Below are 21,102 nucleotides of genomic sequence, written 5' to 3'. Positions count from 1 at the left end.
AAAGAGGAGGTTCAGCTGTTATTACCAAAAAATTGTAGAGATAAAAGAGAAATAATTAACATATAATTAGATGGGCAAAAAGACTGTTAGGCTGAAAAGTGAAAATGTAGGCTTTTTACCAACATGATTAGTATGAGCAAGAAACCAACTTTATACCTACTTTCTTTTCGGGTCAAAGTGAAAAAGATGATTATGATTCAAGAAAGCTTTTATTTTTATTTTCACTTTCAAATAAAATATGCAGCCAATATGCATCAGGTTACAGATATGATAGATACTCATCTCTGCCTTAATGTTTATCTAGATAATCAATTAGAAGGCATGGAAAATAACCAAAAATGACATGAAAGTGAACGAAGAACGTACCCAGAAATGCAATTTCTGATTATATCTTAAGTTTTCCTGTAGCTGATATATAGAAATTAAACTACGAAATTCAGCTTTACTTCTATATCATCATCAGCTGAAAAGCCTGCTCACTGAATCACAAGTGATACAGACAAGTTTAAGCATCCAAATCAAACCATACATGATAGCTTAAATGCAGATTAGAGTACAGACCTGAAAGCAACTCCCTTGGCTTTCAGCGTTTTTCCTCCATGTTAAGCTGGACTTATCGTTTTGTTACTCATCGGTCGATGAGTGTACTCAGGGTGGTATTGAAGATGGATTGAACTACAGACAACAACCATGATTGCTGATAACACTTAGATTATTGCGTTAACATTCTGGAAAGGAGTTCTGTGTTGGTCCTGCAAACTCTTGTTTCCATTATTTTCCAGTTTTGATCTGTTCTTGGTGTCAACTTCACATATAGGAGTTCTCATCTCCTCTATGGACTCCAAGCTGGGAATTGAGATTACTCGCTTCTTAGGAGTTACATTAGTTTTCTGCTCAACCTGTTTAAGGCGAAAACCGGAAAAACATTCAGTTTCCTAATCTTCAATGTTTCAGCTCAATTTTACATCTGGAGGAAGTTAAAAGGGTTATTGTGATTACCAAGTAATCTTTATGGATGCACTGCTCTGATCTGTTGCAGATATCTGATATTTGTTCACTATGGTTCAGCCGTGTCGACTTGAGCTGAGCCAAGCTGGTTGCCGTTATCATGTTTATTTCCTTATTATTTGCCTTGTCTAATGTAATAGAATCTGAAAAACCACCGTTTTTCTGCTTAGATAAGCCTACACTTGGAACATTTGAAAAGACTGCATATTTTATAAAAACAATTACCATTCATAGAGGTCTTCACATCACTAATGTGGGAATCAAATTCTGCACTCATACACGATGAAGTGGAAACAATGTTGTCATGTAGGGAATGAGTTTCAAGAGTTTTCGTCCTGCCAAGATGAGACGGAGATGATAAAGCAAGAATAAGGCTATGATGGTAACGGCATTCAATAAAACAAATTTCTCAGAACTTACCGGACAACAGCTTCTATGTTGGCGAGACCATCCTTAGCAAGACAGCTCAAGCCTAATTGTGCCCTTTCCCACTGTTGACTAGAGGAATCCACCTTTTCAGCACTGGGACATAGAGAAAAAGTATAGTTACTTTCCAGTTCTTTAGATCAGTCTAATTCCACCAACATCAAATGGCACAGTTACGTAAAACTATGCGTGAATTTGAACCATAATATGACACCATATTATTTTTCTATCTAACAACAGTTTTCTCTTACAATCTAATTCGCCTGAATCCAATGGTTTTACTGCTTCGCAGTATTTTTTAACAAAAGTCATCATTGAGTTGATCAGAACCTTCACTTAAAAGACATATTTGGGATATAAATCAATTAATGTGTTGGAACACTCCAAAATCAAAGATATAGAAGATAAAATTATTACCATTCCTGCAAGCAATTTTCTATTGTAGCTCTGCTTTCAGTTGATGAGAATGTTTCATCCACATAGTGACCTTTAACCTTCTCCACATATTTGTTTAACTCCTCCATTTCTGAAGTTAAGACTTCCTGCATGCTGGACAACTCCAGCAGCACTCTCTTGCTTTCTTGAATGTTAGAGTCTTCAAAGCCTTTTGAAGCCTTAGATACCTGAAATTTTTACAGATTCTCTGGCATCAATGTTGTGCCTAACAAGGGCTGATAATATCACTGCTATTCTTTCCATGTTAGTTTTTCTAGCTGTTAGGGTTCACACAAGAATAAAACTTACCATGTTAGTTTTTCTAGCTGTTAGGGTTCACACAAGAATAAAACTTACCATGTTAGTTTTTCTAGCTGTTAGGGTTCACACAAGAATAAAACTTACCATGTTAGTTTTTCTAGCTGTAAGGGTGGATAATATAACTGCTATTTTTTCAATTGCTATTTTTTCTTCTCTTTGAGCCTCTTCCTGTTGCAACAGAACATAATAGAAGGTAAACTTCTGTATGGAACTATAGTCAAGCTACATGAAAAATTCTTTTCCACCTGACCTTAAACATTTTCTCAAAATTTTGTAACGCGAGAGATTTTTCAGCTTGACTTTGTTCAATAAGTTGCATAAGTTCAGAAGCTCGCCGGTGGAGGTCATTTGAAAAATCAATGGCTGCACTTGATATCACTTGTGCTGAGGCTAGACTTCGACTAAGTCCCTAAAATGTATACAAGAAATAAGTATAAGTGTGCTAGTAAGGAATTAGAATTGCAAAGCACATATCCAGCAAACCTCTGCTTGTTGTTTGGAAGAGAGAGCCAACAGTTTTTTTTGTTCATTCAGGGAGTTTCGAATGTCAGAAATCACTTCCTTGGCTTCCACAGATGCAGTTTTGAAGAACTGCATGCACAACCAAACACAAAATCTCAGGCAATTAGATGAAGTTTGCACCAACACATCAATGCAATTGAAGTTCAATTTTGCCAACTTCATCATACATTCTCAACTTCAGTTGCTTGGGCTGACATCATATATGCCATTTGCTCAAGATCAGAATTTGCTTTCATGTGCAATGCATCGGCAAGCTTCTTCAGGTTCAGGGTTCCTGAAGTATAAGTCTCTGACAATTTCTTTAATTTTGCTTCCATGGCGTCGTTTGACTTATATGCAAGTGAAACAAGCACATGTATCAGCTGCTTGGCAAACTTAAAACTATAGCTAACTTTCAGACTGCAACTCGCCTTACTTCATATTTACTAGCAAGAAATGTGTTGGTGCACTCTGCAAGACATTTCAGTTGTTCTTCTTGCTGGGATACAGAGCTCAGAATGATCTTGTGGAGATCTTTCAAACTTTGGTCAAGCTGTGCTCCAAACATAAGGAGAATACTGTGATTTTCTCTTTCCAATTTGTCTTTGCGATCTGCAAGGAATTTTGGTTAAGATTTATTTCATGCATTGCGAGCTTTCTTAAACACATCCATTTTAATGAGCCATGGACAATGGATAAAGCCAAAGGCACAAAAGTAAATCTTGAACTACATGAGAAATATAGATCCATAAAACTAAATCAACAGGTAACAAGCGCACAAAATAATTCGAAGGAGAACATAAATACCAATTTTTCCAAAAAGTGCAGAAATATCCTGAGATGCATCTTGTAAGTTGACCCTCAACTTCTTTGCACAATCAATTAGACTGCTCTCTGCATAATGAAAAATTCAAGCTGGCTTCAATAAAAGATGCAGATAACAGACAGGTCTTGCGTTAATGAAAATTTATCCTACCTGAATATTGTAGTTTGGAGATGACAGACTCCTTTTCGCTCAAAACTGAAAGAGCTGTTTTGTAATTATCTTGTAGATCTTCCAAGGCCTTACGTATTGTTTCTAGATTTTCCTGAAGAAAATTGCATTAGTTTATTAATGATTACAGAATGGCCGGAAAATAGAATATCTTCTATGAATCTTCTCTAGTACCTTGCAGTCTTTAAGCTCACTTTCAACATTCAGTTTCCTTTCCTGTTCACTTAGATAGAGCTCCCGCAATTTACAAACTTCCTGTAGAAGAGTAAACAAGTTAGACTATGATTACCAGAAAAGTTCGACAAAGAAACAAGGAAGGATTACCTTCTCACTCAAACTAAGATCACTCTCTAATTGCTCTATCCTCTCATTTTTCGCCTGCAAGATTGACACATTGCCTTATAAGATTTAAATAAATAAATTTTCATGAGCAATTAATTCTAAAATGAAATATGCAGAGTCCGTCATAGTGGTAAACGAAATAAAAGACATGTAAAAATACATTAGATTAGATAGTGAACAACGAACACTGAACATTAAATCTGCCAGAATTATATTTAAAACTTCACTAAACTATTTTCCTGCAGTTAATACTCTTGATATATTTGGATTTTGGTGAATAACTAATAATTATCAGAGCTGGCATATTGACCTTCTTTTCAGCTTCATCCTGCAGAAATCTTTCATGTGGAATATAAACACCATTCTTCTCCCTTGCTGCTCGAATATCTGAATGAATTCAAAGTGGGAAAGTACTTTAGAAGTAATGTTTATTATGCCAAACGAAAGAAAGAAAAAGAAAATCATCAAACCTTGCTTCATTCTCTCTAATTCCACATATAAATCCTTAAGCAGCACAGCTTTGGTGACTTTTTGGTTTGCCTTCAAAACCAGTGGCTTGATTTAGCTTAAATGAAACATTTGAAGTGTCAGAAGAAAGGCTGATTTAGGCCAAGAATATAAACCTCTGGTTTATTTTTTATGCTTTTAGCACGATATGCGTAGTCTAGTGTGCTCAGTGTTTCTTCCAAACAGTGCGCAGAGGGAGAGACTGTGGCAATGATGCAAGTCTTTGTTTTTCCCCCTAACGAATCTCTCAGTAGCCTCGTAAGCTTGCTATCCCTGTGTACCAAATGGAAGATGCCATCAAGCTAGGAAACACAGTTGTCTCTAACTAGACTAAAAACTCTTCCCATCACCTGTAAGGTACATGAACAGAATGCTCCACCAATGCATTAATGACTCGGCCCAAGGTTAGCAAGCTCTTATTTATTTCACCTGCTTCTCTTGCACGAGCCTGCAACATTGGTTTTCATTGTGAACTTGAGTAACAACCAGAAGAACTCTTGCACTCATTGAAACAGATTGAAGCAAAAGATCCTAAACCAGTCCGTGTGGACTCTTCAAGTTTCCAAAGAGTCATGGTTGTTTCATTCTATCATCAGAATCAAGAGTTCATTCTTACCTCTCGAGCACCTGAACGATAAATATTTTCTGATCCTGCTAAATCAACAAGATTGAGCTTGCCACATTTAATGAGCTCCTCTTCACCTATGGTTCCTTCTTTTATGTGAACAGTTATAGTAAATATAGAATGAGAACGACTGCAAAAGATAAAAAGATATATTTGTTACCTAGAGTAATGAACATACAGAAAACCATACACACTACTGAATCGAAGACAATTCACACCTGCTCCGCTTATTTAACAAGGTGTCTGCCGTGCGTCTCCTAGCAGCACCTCGTTCCAAAAGGCTGTAAATTTCATTAGCACTGTACACAGCTTCCTCTTCTAGTCCTCTTACAATCACAGAACCCTTTCCATCCTCCATCAAAGAAATGGGCTTCTTTTGTTTGTCTTCTGTAGATTTTAGTTGATCATCTTGAGCTAGCAAGTCAGTTATTTCCTCATTGTAGAGTTCCGAGAAGGTCACTTTCATACTGTAATCAGCATTTTGTGCTTCAAGGGTGTCAAAGATTTGGCGAACTGCTCTAGGAATGATACCTGCCTCAGCTGGTAACTCTCCGCCCTACAGCAAGGAACTCAATATTGATCTTACATTAAAGCTCTGGGAAACATAACAACAATTTGAAAGGAAATTTAATTGCATACCTTATTTCTCATCCCCCCTTCCATGGTATAAGTTTTACCAGTTCCAGTCTGCCCATATGCAAAGACTGTGCAGTTGAAGCCCTCTAATACTTCGCTAACGATTGGAGAAATAGCCTGATCATATATGGATCGCTGTTGTGCTTTCGGCCCGAAAACCTTTACAATATTTAAAAAGTATAAATATCACTATGTGAACGCGAACTCGTGCAATCTTAAGCAAAACTCAAAGTTACACAATCGCAAACGGGCTAGAATCGGCAACCAACCTTGTCAAAGGTGAAAACTCTATCCACTTGCTTGCTAGCAACACTTTGCAAAACAGTGACTTCTCTCTTAATATCATTACATGTTACTACCATGGGCACGTTGGACCTCTGTTCATCTTCAGTTAATGGCCTAAAAGTAGAAATCAAATGAAATACTTAGGATGTTCTAGTTCGAAAGTTTCAAACAGTAAAATTGGCAAGCCGACATCACTCATCAACAAAAGTATTCTGCATATAAGCAGCGCAAGAAAGCCCGTGACGCCAATTTCCGATCCATATGTAGAAACTTTCTAATACAGAATTCACTGTAAAAAAAAATAATAAAAGGTCTGAATTAATCCACCTGCACCGGAGGAGAACCTGCACATTGACCTCTTTATCTTTCTCCTGACGATTTGAATTCCAGTCGGACCCTCTTGATTCGGGCCTCCTCCTCTCGGGCCGCGGCGTAAAGAATGGCGACGGAGACGGCGCCATTCCCGTCCCCACCTTCCGGGAATCCGGCGTCAATGACACCATTCTCTTCGCGCTTTCAATTAATACCTTCAATCCACCAAGCTAAACCAACGAAAAAGAAATCTAATACTGATATATCACTGTAATTGAAGCATGGATCAAGATAAAGAGTCAAAGACTAAACAATTTCTTACTGAATATCGATTCGCAGAGAAGTAGCTGATGGTGGAGCGGGGGATTTGGTGTTTGATTTGATTTTTCTAACGGCTAGTGAATATACAGGGATATGTAGCTATGTAAGAAAGATTGGGTTAAAAGAAAAGGACAGGCTACTGTTGCCTTTTTTGAAAAAGTGGGCTGGGCTTCAGCAAATTCAAATTCGGGCGCGCTGATACGAGACACGTGGAGATAGGACTGTGGGGGTGGTGGATTTCTTTTTTGCTTTTTTTTTTTTTTTTTTGTCTTTCACATTACACACTCAACACATGCAAATATTCAAAATTCAAATACGATACTATTATAGTAGAAATTTTTTATGTCTGATTCATTGAAGTGTCTCTCTTAAAAAATATAATTATAATGATCTTGGATGCACGACTAGCATTTTTCACTTGAATGTAGATCTAAAAAACTCTGAAACTTGATTCCAAAAAAGATAAATAAAATCATTATTGCCTCTCCCGGAAAAGGAAAAAACCATTTTTGACTCATAGATTATATATTTAAGCGCAATTTTTATATGAAAAGGCAGATTATTGTTTACAAGATATATATTACTTTGATCACATCCGATCATGCAATATTTTATATGGGTTGATTTCTATTTGTATATTTGCAAATCTGAGTTCAAATTTGTGTTCAAACCTAAACTGACCGGAAAATGGGAAAGATTGTAAAGACGTATGAAGTAGTGTAATGCAACAATTGAAGCATTTTGTGACTTTCTTTTGGTGGTGGAATGATCTGACATTAGGAGATCCCAAGCTTTTCTGCTATTGGGTTCTTTTCAGCTTTTCTTATTATTTATGTCAAAAATACGGAGGAGCTATTGCTCAGAAAAGTGGAGGCCTCCTCCCTCCTCATCTCCACCAAAGAAAGACGTCAGTTTGAACTCGCAGAATAAAGGCAAATAGTGTTGGTAGGAAGTGGAAACACCTTACAGGTTTCTTACTAGCAAGCAGCTCCCCCTGATATAATCTATTTCAAATCATATTAGCAGATCCCCGCATAAATTGCACGGAGGGTGCTTACACCAAGTTTGGCTAGATATTAAGTTTCGGATAAGAACGAAATTAGTACAGTTCTCGAACTCCTGCCCCCCTCTTCAGGTGTAGCACAGAAGTCAACCCGTGGATGCGACGATTCTTCTCCAGCCGAGACCAAAGCATCAGAGAGGAACTGATCCATAGAATACTACTTCTGCAGGGCCGGTCATGTAGACATGATTGTCGGCTTCTCTCCACTCAATGTCCAATGGCCCTCCAGGCAAATCAACCGTGCAACTCTGTTTGAAGCAATATCCAAAACCAGGAAATTATTGCTATTAAGTGTTCATCATATAAGGAAATGACTTCTAAGGAAATTCTCAGGACTGAGAGCCTGTTAGTAAATTTACAGTACTGCAGTGGAGAACAAGTTTTCAAACTTACCCTCTCTGCACGACCCTCTAGCACTGCAGCAACCACAACCGCACAGGCTCCTGTTCCACAGGCTAGTGTTGCACCTGCAGCATCAAACCAAATTAGCTTCATGGTTGGAACTTGGAACCATGGCTCAACACTAAATGAAAACCACATTTAGAGGTGGAAGCTTGAAACAAGAAATGTTGATAGAGTTGTACATATCACAGGAAATTTTAATCTATCTAATACCCATAGGAATAAGAACAAGAATTAACCTGCCCCTCGCTCCCAAACACGCATTTTAAGGTGACTTGGAGAGAAGACTTGAACAAATTCTGCAACATAAGACGTGTCATAATATTAGCAAAGCATACATGAAATGTATAATAGAAAATGTAGAGGGAGGACCTCAATTGCTCTTTTCTCAAACTATAAAAGGAGTTCAAAAAGGGGGTTGTCTGAGCTAGATGGATGGATAGGAAACAATGATCAATCTGAGCATAAGCCCCAACTGGAACCTACATTTTGTACTTCAAAATAAGAAGATCATCAGGGTTGGAGCCATGATGGTAAAACCAATGTTGGCTTGTGCAAAGAATAGTTGGTGTTTAAAATTCATTTCTTGCAGTAAAACAATTCTTAAAGGCGACCAAGTACATACCATAATCCAAGTTTTCATTTTTGCACCAACATCATGGAGATATAACAAAAAATCCTAGTTAATGATATTAATCCTTGTGTTATGAAAGAGCATATTTGCAATTAGGAGGTACATCTGACAAGATGGAATATCTAACTCTCCAAGGTAATAACAGTAGCTTATACCTGTGTTTGTTCGTGCAGGGAACATCACATGATGTTCGAACTTTGGGCCAATTTCTGCTAAATTTAGACCATCAACTTGCAAATCCTGTGTCATCACAAGCCAAAGGGGATAAAGATATGAACAGTAAACCTGTCCACAACCTCCTGAACAAAGAACAGCTGTAAAGAGCCGTTACCTTGCTTGATTCCGTATCGAAAGTGACACAGTGAGGATTTCCCATACTAACACAAGTTACATTCCAGGTTAACCCATCTACATCCAATTTTGCCTTGACAACAGACTGATCATTATTTGGAGGTAATTTTGTAGGAACATCTGATGCTTTCAGAATAGGCTCACCCATATCAACTCTGACCTGAAAAAGTGAGCAATTGCTGAATAAACTAGTCATAAATAGTGATCTCAAGGAAGTTGTTTCCTAGACTACGAAGTTTTCAAGCAGAAATGGATAAAAAATTTGCATGTCATAGACATAGCTATCAAAATGTAATATTCAGAAAAACTCAAATCATAAACTGAGTTATGAGATGCTTTGGGTACCTTTCCATCTTCCTGGATTTCAGGAATAATTAAACCAGCACCAGTATGCACAGTGAAGCTTCAAGTCCAGAATACAACATCCATGAGTAGAATAGTAATGCATCATAGAGTGCACTTTATTCCATGATTAGAAAAATGAGAACGAAATAGCAAACTAGGATCACAATTAGAATCCTTATAAAAATATAAACAAATAAAAAAGGATCACAACTAGAATCACAGAAGCGAAATGATAGCTACAGCTCTAAAGCTCCATCTGCGTGGCCGATGTAGCGAAGATATGACTTAAAACATGACAGTATAAATAGTGACTTTATGCAAATGTTTCACAACAAATTTATTCATCTGGACGAGTGCAAGGTATCATAGATTCAATGAACTTCAACTCAGAACTGTAATACAAATACAAGAACAAAGAGAGTTATATCTTGAACGGCCCAACAGTGCGAAGATGATCAGGATTTTTTCAGAAAAGAATGGTTAAAAATGAACCTTTGCCTCCCATTGAGATTTTCAAGCTCAGCGATAAATCTGGCAAAGCATCGAACTCCATTACCACACATCTGTAACAACATAAGTGGGAAAATGACTTCATCAGGACAAGCACAACTTACAGAAACAAGTCAACCTTACTATTTAGAGCTCAGTGAATGACCAAAACAATGCAACAACAGAAATGCTTAATCTTAGAAAAGACAAATTACCTCGGGTTCACTACCATCAGAATTAAAGATCCTCATGGTATAATCGGTACCATTGATGCCAGGCATTGCAAATATCACACCATCAGCTCCAATGCCAAAGTTTCTATCACACAATTTCACTGCTTGCTCTGGAGTAATTTTTGGCTCTGATGAATCCCGATTGTCAACCTAATAAGAACAATATATAGACACAAAAAAATCATCAAACTAAAGACCCAAAAAAATTTACTTTAACTCCTAAAATATAAGTTCAATGAATAAACAAAAACTAAAAACGAAGCAGCTAGCATGCTTAAGTCTTGAAATATTAGCTGATTTAACGAATTTACACATCAAATGGCCCAATATCAGACTTGATACAAAGTACTACTATCCGTTTTTAAGAAATACTACCACTGTACGTAATTTTGTAAGAAATTTCAACCATAAAATAACCTTCAACACTTGGTGGATGGAACTTGTTATTGTTACGCTCGCAAACAAAAAATCAGCAGATAATCACAACGGAAAAAATGAATTATATGCCAAACAGGCATTTCCTTTCAATAACATTACCAATATGAAATCATTGCCAAGTCCATGATACTTGACAAAATGAAGAATTCCGCTTTCTTTACGATCGAGAAACGACGCCGTAGAACTCTTCTCCGGAGTCTGAATGCTCATAGAAGAGAAGACGCTGAAACCAGGTCTCTGGCCAGCGGTAGCTTTTACAGTACTCGGCTGCTGAAACGAAGAAGAAGAGAGCCGCAAAAAAACGAAAGAAGGTGAACAGGAAGAGGAAAGAGAGCGGCGGCTGACGGCTGTAGGTGGCAGCAACCTTATGGCGGCGGCAATCGCCATTAGCTTGGGCGTAGTGTAAGAGAGCGAGGAAGAATGAGGCGTCAAAGGGTAGTTGTTAGAATAGAAATTTAAGTAGATTAATTACACTATTCGTTTCTGATTAGAGTATAATTAAATTTATTAACCACGTCCCACATTTTCATTAATTGACTTAAAAAGGTGGGCCTTAGCCCAAATCGTTTCAATACTGGGCTTTGGGCCTAACATTATGCTATCTATCAATTCCTCTGTTAGTGGAATTGATCAAATGCGCAACACGGCCCAAACCTTTCTTTTCAGTTAACTGCTTTTGAAGTTAATACATATACTGACTAATTAGAGTTGCACGCGGTTTCCACGATTCCCGAGCATATAGCATATAAAAAGAAGTATGGTGTGAGACAATGAGAAAAGAAATTGCGAAAAAAAATAAATTATAATAAATGTGGAGTAGTCATTGGTTAAGTGAAAAAAAATAATTAAAAAAATATTAAAATTACTAATTTAATTAATTTATTTTAAAATAAAATAAAAATTTTAGATATTCAAAAATTAATATGACAAAAAATTTTCTCTTATAATAGTATAGATAATTATAAGATGAAATATTTTTCCACAGTGTATGATGATCTTTGGGCCCACAATAGCCCTGTACGGCCCAGTTCTCCGTGAGGAATTAAAATTAGAGGCCGAATTATGGATCACGGGACCTATACTCAACTGGCTTGGTAAAGGGAATGAACCTTTCAACACCTAGGTCCATGTTGCAACAACACCCACAAATTTGAATTTTGCCAAAGTATTTGGTAGGATTGAAAACATATCCTGCCTCCTCCTCCACACCCCTGGGCTGCCATCACTTCTTTCTTATTTTTGTAATACGTTGTTTTTATGTGTACATAATAAATAATTTGTCATGCTTTCAAATGTAATATAAATAAGAGTAAAATATATAAATTAGTACGTTATATTAAAAAAAGAAGAAAAAGAAAAGACTACTAATTTATCAGTTAATAAAGATTTAACATAGGATTTTTGTTCAACAAAAATTATAGAATTGCTTATGTTTCCATCAGTAGACAGCTCTAATATTTTTTTAGCATCACCCAAATCTTTCATTTTAAAATTTTTGTACAAATTATTTTGCAATTCTTTAATTAATTTTAAGTTGGCTTAACAATTAATATATCATCAACATAAAAGCACAAGAAACACATGAACATAATGATCATATTTAAAGTACAAACAATAATGGTAGGCACTTCTTCTAAATTTTAAAGAATGCATGAACAGATCAAAATTCTTAGTTTAGAGGATTGTTTTAATCCATAAAAGAACTTTTTTTGCAACTAATCTAACTTTAAATTGACTATTGGAAGAATCCACCAGTAGTGAGCCCCAAAAATATAAACCCTATTCAACTATTACAGAAAATCGTGGGTTACGAAAAATCCTCATACAAACCAATGTTACAGAATCTACAAATATATATATATATATATGAACAAATCTAATAATAACAGAATATATAAATATATATATATATATATTTAAGTATTTACAAATCTACAGAAGCAGTAACAAATATAAAGAGAGATCAAGAAACTAGTTAGCTCAGGGGCCAAATTCGGCAGAGAGTAGCCTATAGCCACCAAGGCCGTCAACCACTTCATCGGTTGCTAAAATGCAAAACACACCACCAAGTTACACGACTTACTCAGGTCTCCACTAAGGAACTTAGTTCACGAAGAACTTTTAATCGGGAGCAAGAGAGGAAAAGAGGGAAGAAGATTTCTGTTCAACTCGTTCTAACTACCAAAAGCAACTACAGGGTTTTAAATAGAGTGAAGCCAGACGGTGAGAGAGAAGAACGACGGAGGATGACAACAAGAAGAGAGAGAAGATGATGGTGGAGATTTTAGAGAGAAGAAGGAGGGAGAGACGAGGAGACGAGAGAGGGAGAATTAGGTTTAGGGTTACATCTAAAAAAGAAGGAGAGATAAATACCAAGATAATTGAGTCGGGTCAAGTGAGTTGGGTGGCAGAAGTGGGCCAAGCCAAAGAATAGACCAAGGTATTAGAATTGGGTAGCCATCAAGTGAGTTATTTGGTGGTGTGGGTTGGGCCTATCAAAATGGATCATGGGCCACAATTTTCATTACACTATTTATCATTGTTACATGACGATATGATCGATCACTTCACTGAAAATAAGTAGGTAGAAGAATATAGAATTCTTTGCATTTATTTGAATAACATTTCATTACTACAAATTTAAATAAATGCGTTATCATTTTGAATAAGCATGAATATAGGTTCATATTCCATATTAATTACAGAAGATGTGCTTAAGCAGCTTATAACTCTCAAGGTCTCCTCTCTCTAACGAGGTGTCTTTTTAAAATAAAATTGTAAGACTCATATAATAGAGTGAAATTTGAAATTTATGCGATACTGGTAAAAAAGTTGGACTACGATTTCTTGTAAAGGAAGGGTGTTGTGCATGTAAATGTCACATGCTCAATGTGGTTCCGATTCTCCCATCTTGTTACTTTTAAAATGAAGGAAACTTGAAGCATATCGCACTACATGCACAGTTGACAAAGCAACTCAGCAAGTTGCTCAAGGTTTGAGATGAGCAATCTGTTGAGAAATTATGGCCGAAGACCAAAATTAGTAGGCCATGCCCACAGCACCCCTAAACCCTCACCTTAGACGACTGCCCAACCTCATACTGCCTTGGCCCACTCTCCACTCGGCCCATCTACCTGACCCTGCCCTCTCTAATTTTAAGGATCTCTCTCTCTCTCTCTCTCTCTCTCTCTCTCACTACATAATTGAAACCCTAGTTTCCCCAACTCCTCGTTTTCTTTCTTCTTCTCTCTTCTCGGATTCTTGCTCCATCGTTTACCTCTCCCTTTGGTAATAAATGGCTCTCTCTCAGTTTCTAAGCCTTACATCTATAAATACTTACGGTGGTTTTATGAGGTAATATAACAGAATAAGAAATCTCCTTCTTCTTCTTCTCCCTTGCTCCAATTAAAAAGGTTCTTTATGAACTTGATTCCTAAGTGGAATTCTAAGTGGTTGTGAGTGGTCCTTTGTGGATCGATTTCTTGGTGGTTTCTTTTTAGGTCAATGTGATTGACCTTGGTGGCTGTTTTTAGTAACTGGGCCTTGGTGGCCATGGTTGGGTTCAAGCAACCGGTCTTGTAGTTGCCGGCCTTAATGGCTGTGGGGTATCCTCATTGGATCTCTCTCCCTGGGCCAATCTTTCTGTCTCTCTATTTTTCTATAATTTTACTGCATTCATAAATTTGTAAATATTTTACATATATTCTGCTATTTTAGATCTATATAGATTCATTAATCTTCCTATATGTTGGTTCGTAATCTGACGATTTTCGTAACCCATTATTTTTATAATAGTTGAGTGAGGGTTTAACTTTTCAGGCTCATCATAAGTGGATAAATTCCCAACATCTCTAAAACTCCCACTTGCAGCAACACTATCATATCATGCATCCCACCTTTCTATATTTATATAGAGGTCCTTCATTTTATCTCTCGATGCACTTTCTATATATATTTTCTAGTTGACTAAAACAAATAAATTGACTTTCCATAATGTTTATCAAAACACGCTACGTATATATTAAGTGAAATAAGAAATGTAACACTATTCTGCGGTAAAAGATGAAAAATGATAGTAGTTTCATTTCTTTCTCGTGCGAACTGCCGCCGCATTTCTTGCAAATACTTGAATTGTATGAGTTCAACCATAGTTGTTGGCCTCTGTCAACACAAAACAGGCATCAATTTCTGGGCAAGAAATCAGCACATACTTCACTTTTATGTACTTCAGGTGGCTACAAGGAACCCTCCCAACCCTCCACGATGCACAATCATCACTCTGTGCTGATGGAAAGACAGTCATCTCCTTAAGATTAATGCCGGTGTGAAGCAACAGATCCACCAGCAACAACTCATCACTTTCCCCTGTGAAACCGACAATCTTGGCCGTTTTCAAGTCTTTCAGCCACCGAGCATTGCTCTTCACAGTAGCATAATCCTTCCACAAATGAGGCTCGTGCCAATACTGGTTGCTCAATGGACACTCCACCGTCCTGGATTTCGGATCAATCTACACGTTTTCAGAATTAATGTGCAAATATTTAGTTCTCGTTGCGTTAACTTTATAAATAAAGAAAACAAATTAACGCAGTAACAATGCAAATTTTAAATACTTACCTTGACAAATAATTCCTCCAAGGAAGTTGTTGTGTTCAAGAAGCACGCCAGTGAATCGCGAGTTTTGCTGCTTATTTTGGAGCAGACGCATCGGAATTCCTTCAATTTGCTGAACTTGAAGTCCAGCGCGCTGAAAATCACTCCTGCAGAACATAACACCTGCGGCAAACCAAGAACAGAAGCATGTTAAGAGAAGCTTTTGCTCCTTAATATGTATGTAGCGTAAGTTGAGGAGAAGCATGTATACCTCAATGAGCCAACCGCTTACTGTAAGAATCTCGACATCTTTAACAGAGGACAGAAGAGATAAAACCTCTTCACAATCAAAGCTTTTATTCCCTAAACCATCTCCCAGATTTAGTGCAACATCGACGAGATGTGGAATGTTGATAAGCTGAATAATGGGGAGAGCTCCCTTATACGAGAAGGACTTGAGGTTTTCTGCAGATATCGTAATTGTAGCAATGTTGGGGCAATCAGCTATCTCAAGATTCTTCAGAAATGAATTCGATTTGATGTCGAGGTTCTCCAATCCTCGACATTTCTCGAGCTTCAAGGTTTCAAGAATCCTGCAACTGGAGAAGAGATCACCGACCAGGTTTCCCACAAGATGGGAGACTGATCTAAGATGCAGATTCCTGACAGACGAAAACCTGGGACCTGCACAGCTACTATGATCAAGAACCATACCGAATGTACACGGGACTAACTCCTTATGTCCTGAGAAGTCGAGATGAAGCTCCCCATGAGCTCCTCTAGTACAAACCGCAAAATCCCGATCACATAAATCGGGATAGAGTTTCAACGACCGGAAACTTTCCCTGGATCCCAAGAAAGACTCGATGATCGGCTTTAGCTTTCGTTTGGATTCGAGAGCATCCGATCGAACTATATTACACTCTACGGTTACACGATGCGGGCTCACTAGGCCTCTCCAAGAAGTTGACAGTGTAGTGATCTGAATTGCCTCTTTGAAAGAAATCATGGACATGATGTTCTTCAGAATGTCGTCTGGCAAGCTGCTGATCAAATCAGGCCTTTCTCCCATTAATACAGCGTCTTCTCTGCTTGATGAACCACATACAGAGGATGACATCTTAGCATATATCTTCAAATTTTATTAGGAAGAGGAACAACGTGTGGTTCCGACATATTCAACCGGCCGGGATGACCTCTGACTTTTGAGACAAATGTCATTCCATTTTTAAGAAGAAAGTTCTGAGCAGTGGCTGGGAAGATTAAGGCAGGTCGGGCTTAAGGAGACTTTTTGCCCAAATCAAATTGAGTAGAACCAAATTAATCAAGTATAATACATTTTTCATCTGACTGATTGTTTTTTTCAAATTATATACTAATCACACGATAAGTATATTTTACTTGTCATATAATTAATTCAAATCTAGTCAAATCCAATCCAATTAATTGATAATTTTTCTTAAATTGTACACTAATCAAACTATAATTTGATCAAATTCGGTCGAATTAAAATTTCGCTTTCATTTTCCATTGGGGAACGTTTCAAAATTTTTCGGAAAGTAAATTACGTTTAACGCTACACCGACAGGCCAAAACGAATTTGAGATCCCATAAATATGATTAATTTAAGCTTAATCATTGACAAATTATTGAAGTTTATGAGGAAATTGTTTAGAAATAGTGGATCAAACTGGAGAAGATAAGAGCATATGTTTTGCAGCTTACGACAATCAAATTTTTGGTTGGAATAGTGGTTAGTTGGAGACATCCTATCAAATTCAATTAATTTTAAAAGCTGTTTTTAGTAGGTAAGAACCAAATGTCAAGATTGGGTTTTTAAATATTGAAAATAATCAAAAATCAATTAACATGTCGAGGAAAGTTGAGGGAAATGTATTTGATTAAGAAAACAAAGCAAAGTCAAAAATTAAATAAATTTTTGCAATTGGAAATTCTGAATTATATATATTTGATTGAAATTGACCTTTAATTGTACCAAATCCTATCAACTAACTACAGTTTAATGCAATAAAAAAAACATGCATTCAGTAGTTGAGGAATTGAACATTGTGGTCAGGACCATTTCGGACTTTTTAAAGAATTAGATCAGATGTATGATTCAAGAGACTTTCTGTAAGAAACAGTGTCTCATGACCAACAAAAATAATGAAGTTGAGCTGTGTGTGCATATATATAAATATATGTATATATTTGATTAGGGTTTTCAATGATTTAAGAGGAATCCAACACATTATTATTAAAATTTATTTGAATTAATATTAAACTTAAAAATTTGTATTTGAATTTAATTTAATTATTATTCTAATCGAACTCGAACAAACTATAATTGAATCAAATATGAAATTTGATCTTTTTAAAGGGTAAATTATGTTTTGGTCCCTGAATATTTTTGGGGACAATTTGGTCCTGATCTTATTTTGGTCCATGAATATTTTTTGGGACGATTTGGTTCTAATCTTTACAAATTATTATGTTTTTTATCTACTCGTTAAAATTAACAGACTCGGAGAACATGATCGTTTTTCACCTGCTATGTTGATAGTTTTTGCAACACCACGCCACTACCTCTGAGAAGCAAGACCCACCCATAGCGGTTGTGGTCGGAAGCAAAAAAACTGAGTGGTGGGAAATGTTAGCCGTGACGAGGGTAGTCTAAGGGCACGCGCAGGTGGGATATATAGATTTAACGAAGGCAAAAACAAAGGTAAGACGCATCACCAAAAAATTTTCCACACCGAAGGTGTTGCAAAAACTGCCAGCCCAACATGACATTGAGGAACACGACCATTTGGTTGAACAACGCGGTTGTGTTCTCCAACTCCGTTAATTTTAACCCCAAGTTTAATGGTTGAACTAAAAACATAACAATTTATAAAGATTAGGGATCAAAATCATGTCCCGAAATGTATAGAGATCAAAATTAATTTTGGCCCCAAGTATAAGGACCAAAAGTGTAATTTACCATTTTTTAAGCATATTTTTGTTATTTTTAATCCAGTCGAGTCGAGATTGAAAACTTATCCAACAAAATGATTTGTTCAGGTTATTAAGTTTAACAAATTATGTTCAATCAAATATCAAATAATTTTATTTTACTTCCAGTTCTAGTTAAAATCAAAATTAGAACAATATTATTGACCTGAATTACAGTAAATTCTGTTGTTACTTTATCTTTAAGGCAACGAATGTGTTGGCTCCAACCATAAATTCGGTGAAATTGACGTTTCACAGCAAATTATGATCCAATCAACTCTCTCTCTCTCTCTCTCTCTCTCTCTATATATATATATATATATATATATATACACATGAAAGTGAAGGTTGGTGTAGCAATTAGCGAAACAATCAAACTCAGTCAGGAGATATAATAATACTATTTCAGCATTGACATTGACTCCGACTCCCGTACACCTAATCTTTCGACTATTCGAAGGGTTGCATATTCCTTAACTAGGTCTTCCAATGTAGTTACATATTTTTCTGCTACCAGCCGCTTTTTTTTAGATTCATAAATGGGATCATTCTATTTACACTTTAAATTTATGATTTATTTATATAAAAAAACTATTATTATTACATAATATACCCTATATTTTAGGGTGATTTTTATAATTATATAAAACTCATAAATGATTTGTGTAAACAGTTGATATGTATGTGGTGTAAATGTAATAAAGCCTTAATAAATTACGTATTGGAAGTAGCGTTACGGGTTCCCAGAGCGATCATTGTTCATTTGTCTTTTGTTTTTCATTTGAAATTGGTTTTGTAATTAATGAATTCACTTTTGTAGAAGATAACATTGAAATGGCTGCAGTGCCGAATTCGATTCGGCAGAATAAACTCGTGATGTTTGGACATTATTTCCCTCTAACGAACAACATATTTCCTAGGAGCTCCCATAATTTATCTGCTGGACATTCCGAACCGGGCCAAGATGTTGTTTTGGACGGAAGCTTTGGTCCTCACCAGCTGCTCGATGAAATGCTTAAACGGGATGTAGAATCAGCAACGTCTTTGATAGGCCACTTTGCGAAACAAAACCAACACAGACAAGCAATTCTTTGCTTCTTAAGAATGTTGTTTCTGGACATTACACCTAATGAGTACACATTTGGCACGGTGATTCATTCTTCTGTTGTGCTAGAAGACCTCCACCTGGGGAGACAAATTCATTCTTATGCCAAGAAAATCAGTCTTAGCTCCAATGTCTTTGTGGGCAGCTCAGTGTTGGATCTTTATGTCAAGCTGAGCAATATTAATGATGCTCTAAGGGCTTTTCAGGATATCCATGAACCAAATGTGGTTTCTTACACGACGTTGATTCGCGGGTATATTAAACAAGGAAGGTTTGATGAAGCTGGGGGTGTTTTCCGGTCAATGCCGGAGAGGAATGTGGTTTCTTGGAATACTATGATCAGCGGCTGCAGTCAATCAGGGAAAAATGAGGAAGCTGTGAATTATTTTGTTGAGATGTTAAGAGACAGTGTCGTCCCAAGTCAGTCTACCTATCCTTGTGCCGTTATTGCAGCAGCCAATGTCGGGGCATTAGGCATCGGGAGAAGTATGCATGCTAGTGCAATCAAGTTCTTGGGTGAGCTTAGCTTGTTTCTTGCGAATTCTTTGATAAGTTTCTATGCAAAATGTGGAAGCATGGAAGACAGTCTTTTGACCTTCAATAAAATGCGTGAAAGAAATATAGTGTCCTGGAATGCCGTCATCTGCGGCCATGCTCAGAACGGACTAGGAAAAGATGCAATCGAAATGTATGAGAAGATGAAGGTAAAAGGCATTCAGCCGAATAGCATCACTCTTCTTGGTTTGCTATTGGCTTGTAATCATGTTGGGCTTATTGATGAGGGTTATAAGTACTTCAACCAGGCAAGATATGAGGACCCGAGTCTCCTAAAATCAGAGCACTATGCGTGCATGATTGATTTACTATCACGATCTGGGAGATTTCAAGAAGCTGAGAGATTTCTCCACGACTTGCCCTTTGACCCGGGAGTAGGATTTTGGAAAGCATTGCTTGGAGGATGTCAGGTTCATTCAAACTTAGAATTGGGGGAAGTTGCTGCCAGAAAAATCCTGGAGTTGGATCCTGGAGACGTGTCATCTTATGTAATGCTTTCTAATGCACATTCTGCTGCCGGAAGATGGCAAAATGTATTGGACATAAGGCAGAAGATGAGGGAGAAAGGATTAAGCAGGACACCAGGCAGCAGTTGGATAGAAATCAAAAGCAAGGTTCATGTGTTTGTTACAGGAGACAAGAGACATAGCAGTAGGGATGATATTTACATGGCTTTAGGATTTTTCCTTCAACATGTAATGGACAGCCAGGACACCAACACTGTAATCGAATTTTAACTCTATCATTCAAGTCTTAACACATTTCTTCAGTTAAGACTTGGGACCTCGGTCTACCACATTTCCTCAGTTTAAGATTTTGGAGCTAAGGTCCGGAAAGGTTCCAGACACTAGAAAAAAGTTTACTACTCTATCATTCAAGTCTTAACACATTTCTTCAGTTACGACTTGGGACCTCAGTCTACCACATTTCCTCAATTTAAGATTTTGGAGCTAAGGTCCGGAAAGGTTCCAGACACTAGAAAAAAGTTTACTATTGACCACAATAGTAATGACTATGGCTAAAAATCGCGGTAAACGACTACTATTAACTATAGTTAAATAAAATCGAATAAAAAAATTAATTTTTTCACCATGAAAAAGTTACTTGTTACGAGTCATGATAAAAACATTTGTCATGACTTTCAGCCATAACAAGTGTTATAGCCCTCACAAAAATCACAGCCAAAA

General features: G+C 36.9%; 4 protein-coding genes across 6 annotated transcripts; 1 reads left to right on the top strand and 3 right to left on the bottom strand.

The window, feature by feature from the left end:
• Positions 1–350: 350 nt before the first annotated feature.
• Positions 351–6,843, bottom strand: LOC105174410 (ATP binding microtubule motor family protein). Of its 2 annotated transcripts, none has more exons than XM_088875573.1 (24): positions 6,715–6,843; positions 6,408–6,622; positions 6,065–6,194; positions 5,799–5,954; positions 5,378–5,715; positions 5,151–5,289; positions 4,885–4,982; positions 4,651–4,807; positions 4,498–4,567; positions 4,338–4,414; positions 4,010–4,063; positions 3,860–3,940; positions 3,668–3,779; positions 3,499–3,585; positions 3,128–3,303; positions 2,880–3,041; positions 2,674–2,781; positions 2,441–2,599; positions 2,275–2,358; positions 1,852–2,057; positions 1,429–1,530; positions 1,234–1,343; positions 1,000–1,151; positions 351–899 (listed from the first exon to the last, which is right to left on the bottom strand). In XM_088875573.1, exons 2-24 carry the CDS (start codon positions 6,581–6,583, stop codon positions 708–710), a joined length of 3,126 nt encoding a protein of 1,041 aa, XP_088731699.1. In that variant the 5' UTR covers positions 6,584–6,622; positions 6,715–6,843; the 3' UTR covers positions 351–707. The 2 variants fall into 2 exon arrangements, with proteins under 2 accessions (XP_088731699.1, XP_088731700.1); XM_088875574.1 differs by having other exon boundaries at positions 6,408–6,643; positions 6,715–6,828.
• A 782-nt stretch (positions 6,844–7,625) lies between these two features.
• Positions 7,626–11,114, bottom strand: LOC105174409 (diaminopimelate epimerase family protein). Its single transcript, XM_011096508.3, has 9 exons — positions 10,768–11,114; positions 10,213–10,380; positions 10,001–10,071; positions 9,509–9,566; positions 9,144–9,323; positions 8,968–9,052; positions 8,418–8,477; positions 8,170–8,243; positions 7,626–8,024 (listed from the first exon to the last, which is right to left on the bottom strand). The coding sequence occupies exons 1-9, from the start codon at positions 11,053–11,055 to the stop codon at positions 7,908–7,910; spliced, it is 1,101 nt and encodes a 366-aa protein (XP_011094810.1). The 5' UTR covers positions 11,056–11,114; the 3' UTR covers positions 7,626–7,907.
• Positions 11,115–14,664: 3,550 nt separating this feature from the next.
• LOC105174408 (F-box protein At2g39490) lies at positions 14,665–16,589 on the bottom strand. 2 transcript variants are annotated; one of them, XM_011096506.3, is made up of 3 exons: positions 15,533–16,584; positions 15,286–15,444; positions 14,665–15,178 (listed from the first exon to the last, which is right to left on the bottom strand). In XM_011096506.3, the coding sequence occupies exons 1-3, from the start codon at positions 16,379–16,381 to the stop codon at positions 14,810–14,812; spliced, it is 1,377 nt and encodes a 458-aa protein (XP_011094808.1). In that variant the 5' UTR covers positions 16,382–16,584; the 3' UTR covers positions 14,665–14,809. The 2 variants fall into 2 exon arrangements, with proteins under 2 accessions (XP_011094808.1, XP_011094809.1); XM_011096507.3 differs by having other exon boundaries at positions 14,875–15,161; positions 15,533–16,589.
• A 2,053-nt stretch (positions 16,590–18,642) lies between these two features.
• Positions 18,643–20,780, top strand: LOC105174407 (Pentatricopeptide repeat (PPR) superfamily protein). The gene has a single exon (XM_011096505.3). The coding sequence runs from the start codon at positions 19,090–19,092 to the stop codon at positions 20,650–20,652; it is 1,563 nt and encodes a 520-aa protein (XP_011094807.1). The 5' UTR covers positions 18,643–19,089; the 3' UTR covers positions 20,653–20,780.
• Positions 20,781–21,102: the final 322 nt, after the last annotated feature.

Source organism: Sesamum indicum, linkage group LG11 (assembly GCF_026168435.1).
Source record: "Sesamum indicum cultivar Baizhima isolate 11 linkage group LG11, ASM2616843v1, whole genome shotgun sequence".
Lineage (NCBI taxonomy): Eukaryota > Viridiplantae > Streptophyta > Magnoliopsida > Lamiales > Pedaliaceae > Sesamum > Sesamum indicum.
Note: the sequence above shows the minus strand (reverse complement) of the source record. Positions and strands in the feature narration are given on the sequence as shown.

Coding starts and splice junctions, on each gene's coding strand:
- LOC105174410 (XM_088875573.1), bottom strand. CDS start 6,583: ATGGTGTCATTGACGCCGGATTCCCGGAAGGTGGGGACGGGAATGGCG. Junction 2,058..2,274: donor CAGCTAGAAAAACTAACATG/GTAAGTTTTATT, acceptor TAAAAATTTCAG/GTATCTAAGGCTTCAAAAGG. Junction 1,531..1,851: donor GAAAATTGCTTGCAGGAATG/GTAATAATTTTA, acceptor TCTATGTCCCAG/TGCTGAAAAGGTGGATTCCT.
- LOC105174408 (XM_011096506.3), bottom strand. CDS start 16,381: ATGTCATCCTCTGTATGTGGTTCATCAAGCAGAGAAGACGCTGTATTA. Junction 15,445..15,532: donor TAAGCGGTTGGCTCATTGAG/GTATACATGCTT, acceptor GGTTTGCCGCAG/GTGTTATGTTCTGCAGGAGT. Junction 15,179..15,285: donor TGGAGGAATTATTTGTCAAG/GTAAGTATTTAA, acceptor GAAAACGTGTAG/ATTGATCCGAAATCCAGGAC.
- LOC105174407 (XM_011096505.3), top strand. CDS start 19,090: ATGGCTGCAGTGCCGAATTCGATTCGGCAGAATAAACTCGTGATGTTT.
- LOC105174409 (XM_011096508.3), bottom strand. CDS start 11,055: ATGGCGATTGCCGCCGCCATAAGGTTGCTGCCACCTACAGCCGTCAGC. Junction 10,072..10,212: donor CTGATGGTAGTGAACCCGAG/GTAATTTGTCTT, acceptor ATGTTGTTACAG/ATGTGTGGTAATGGAGTTCG. Junction 9,324..9,508: donor AAATCCAGGAAGATGGAAAG/GTACCCAAAGCA, acceptor TCACTTTTTCAG/GTCAGAGTTGATATGGGTGA.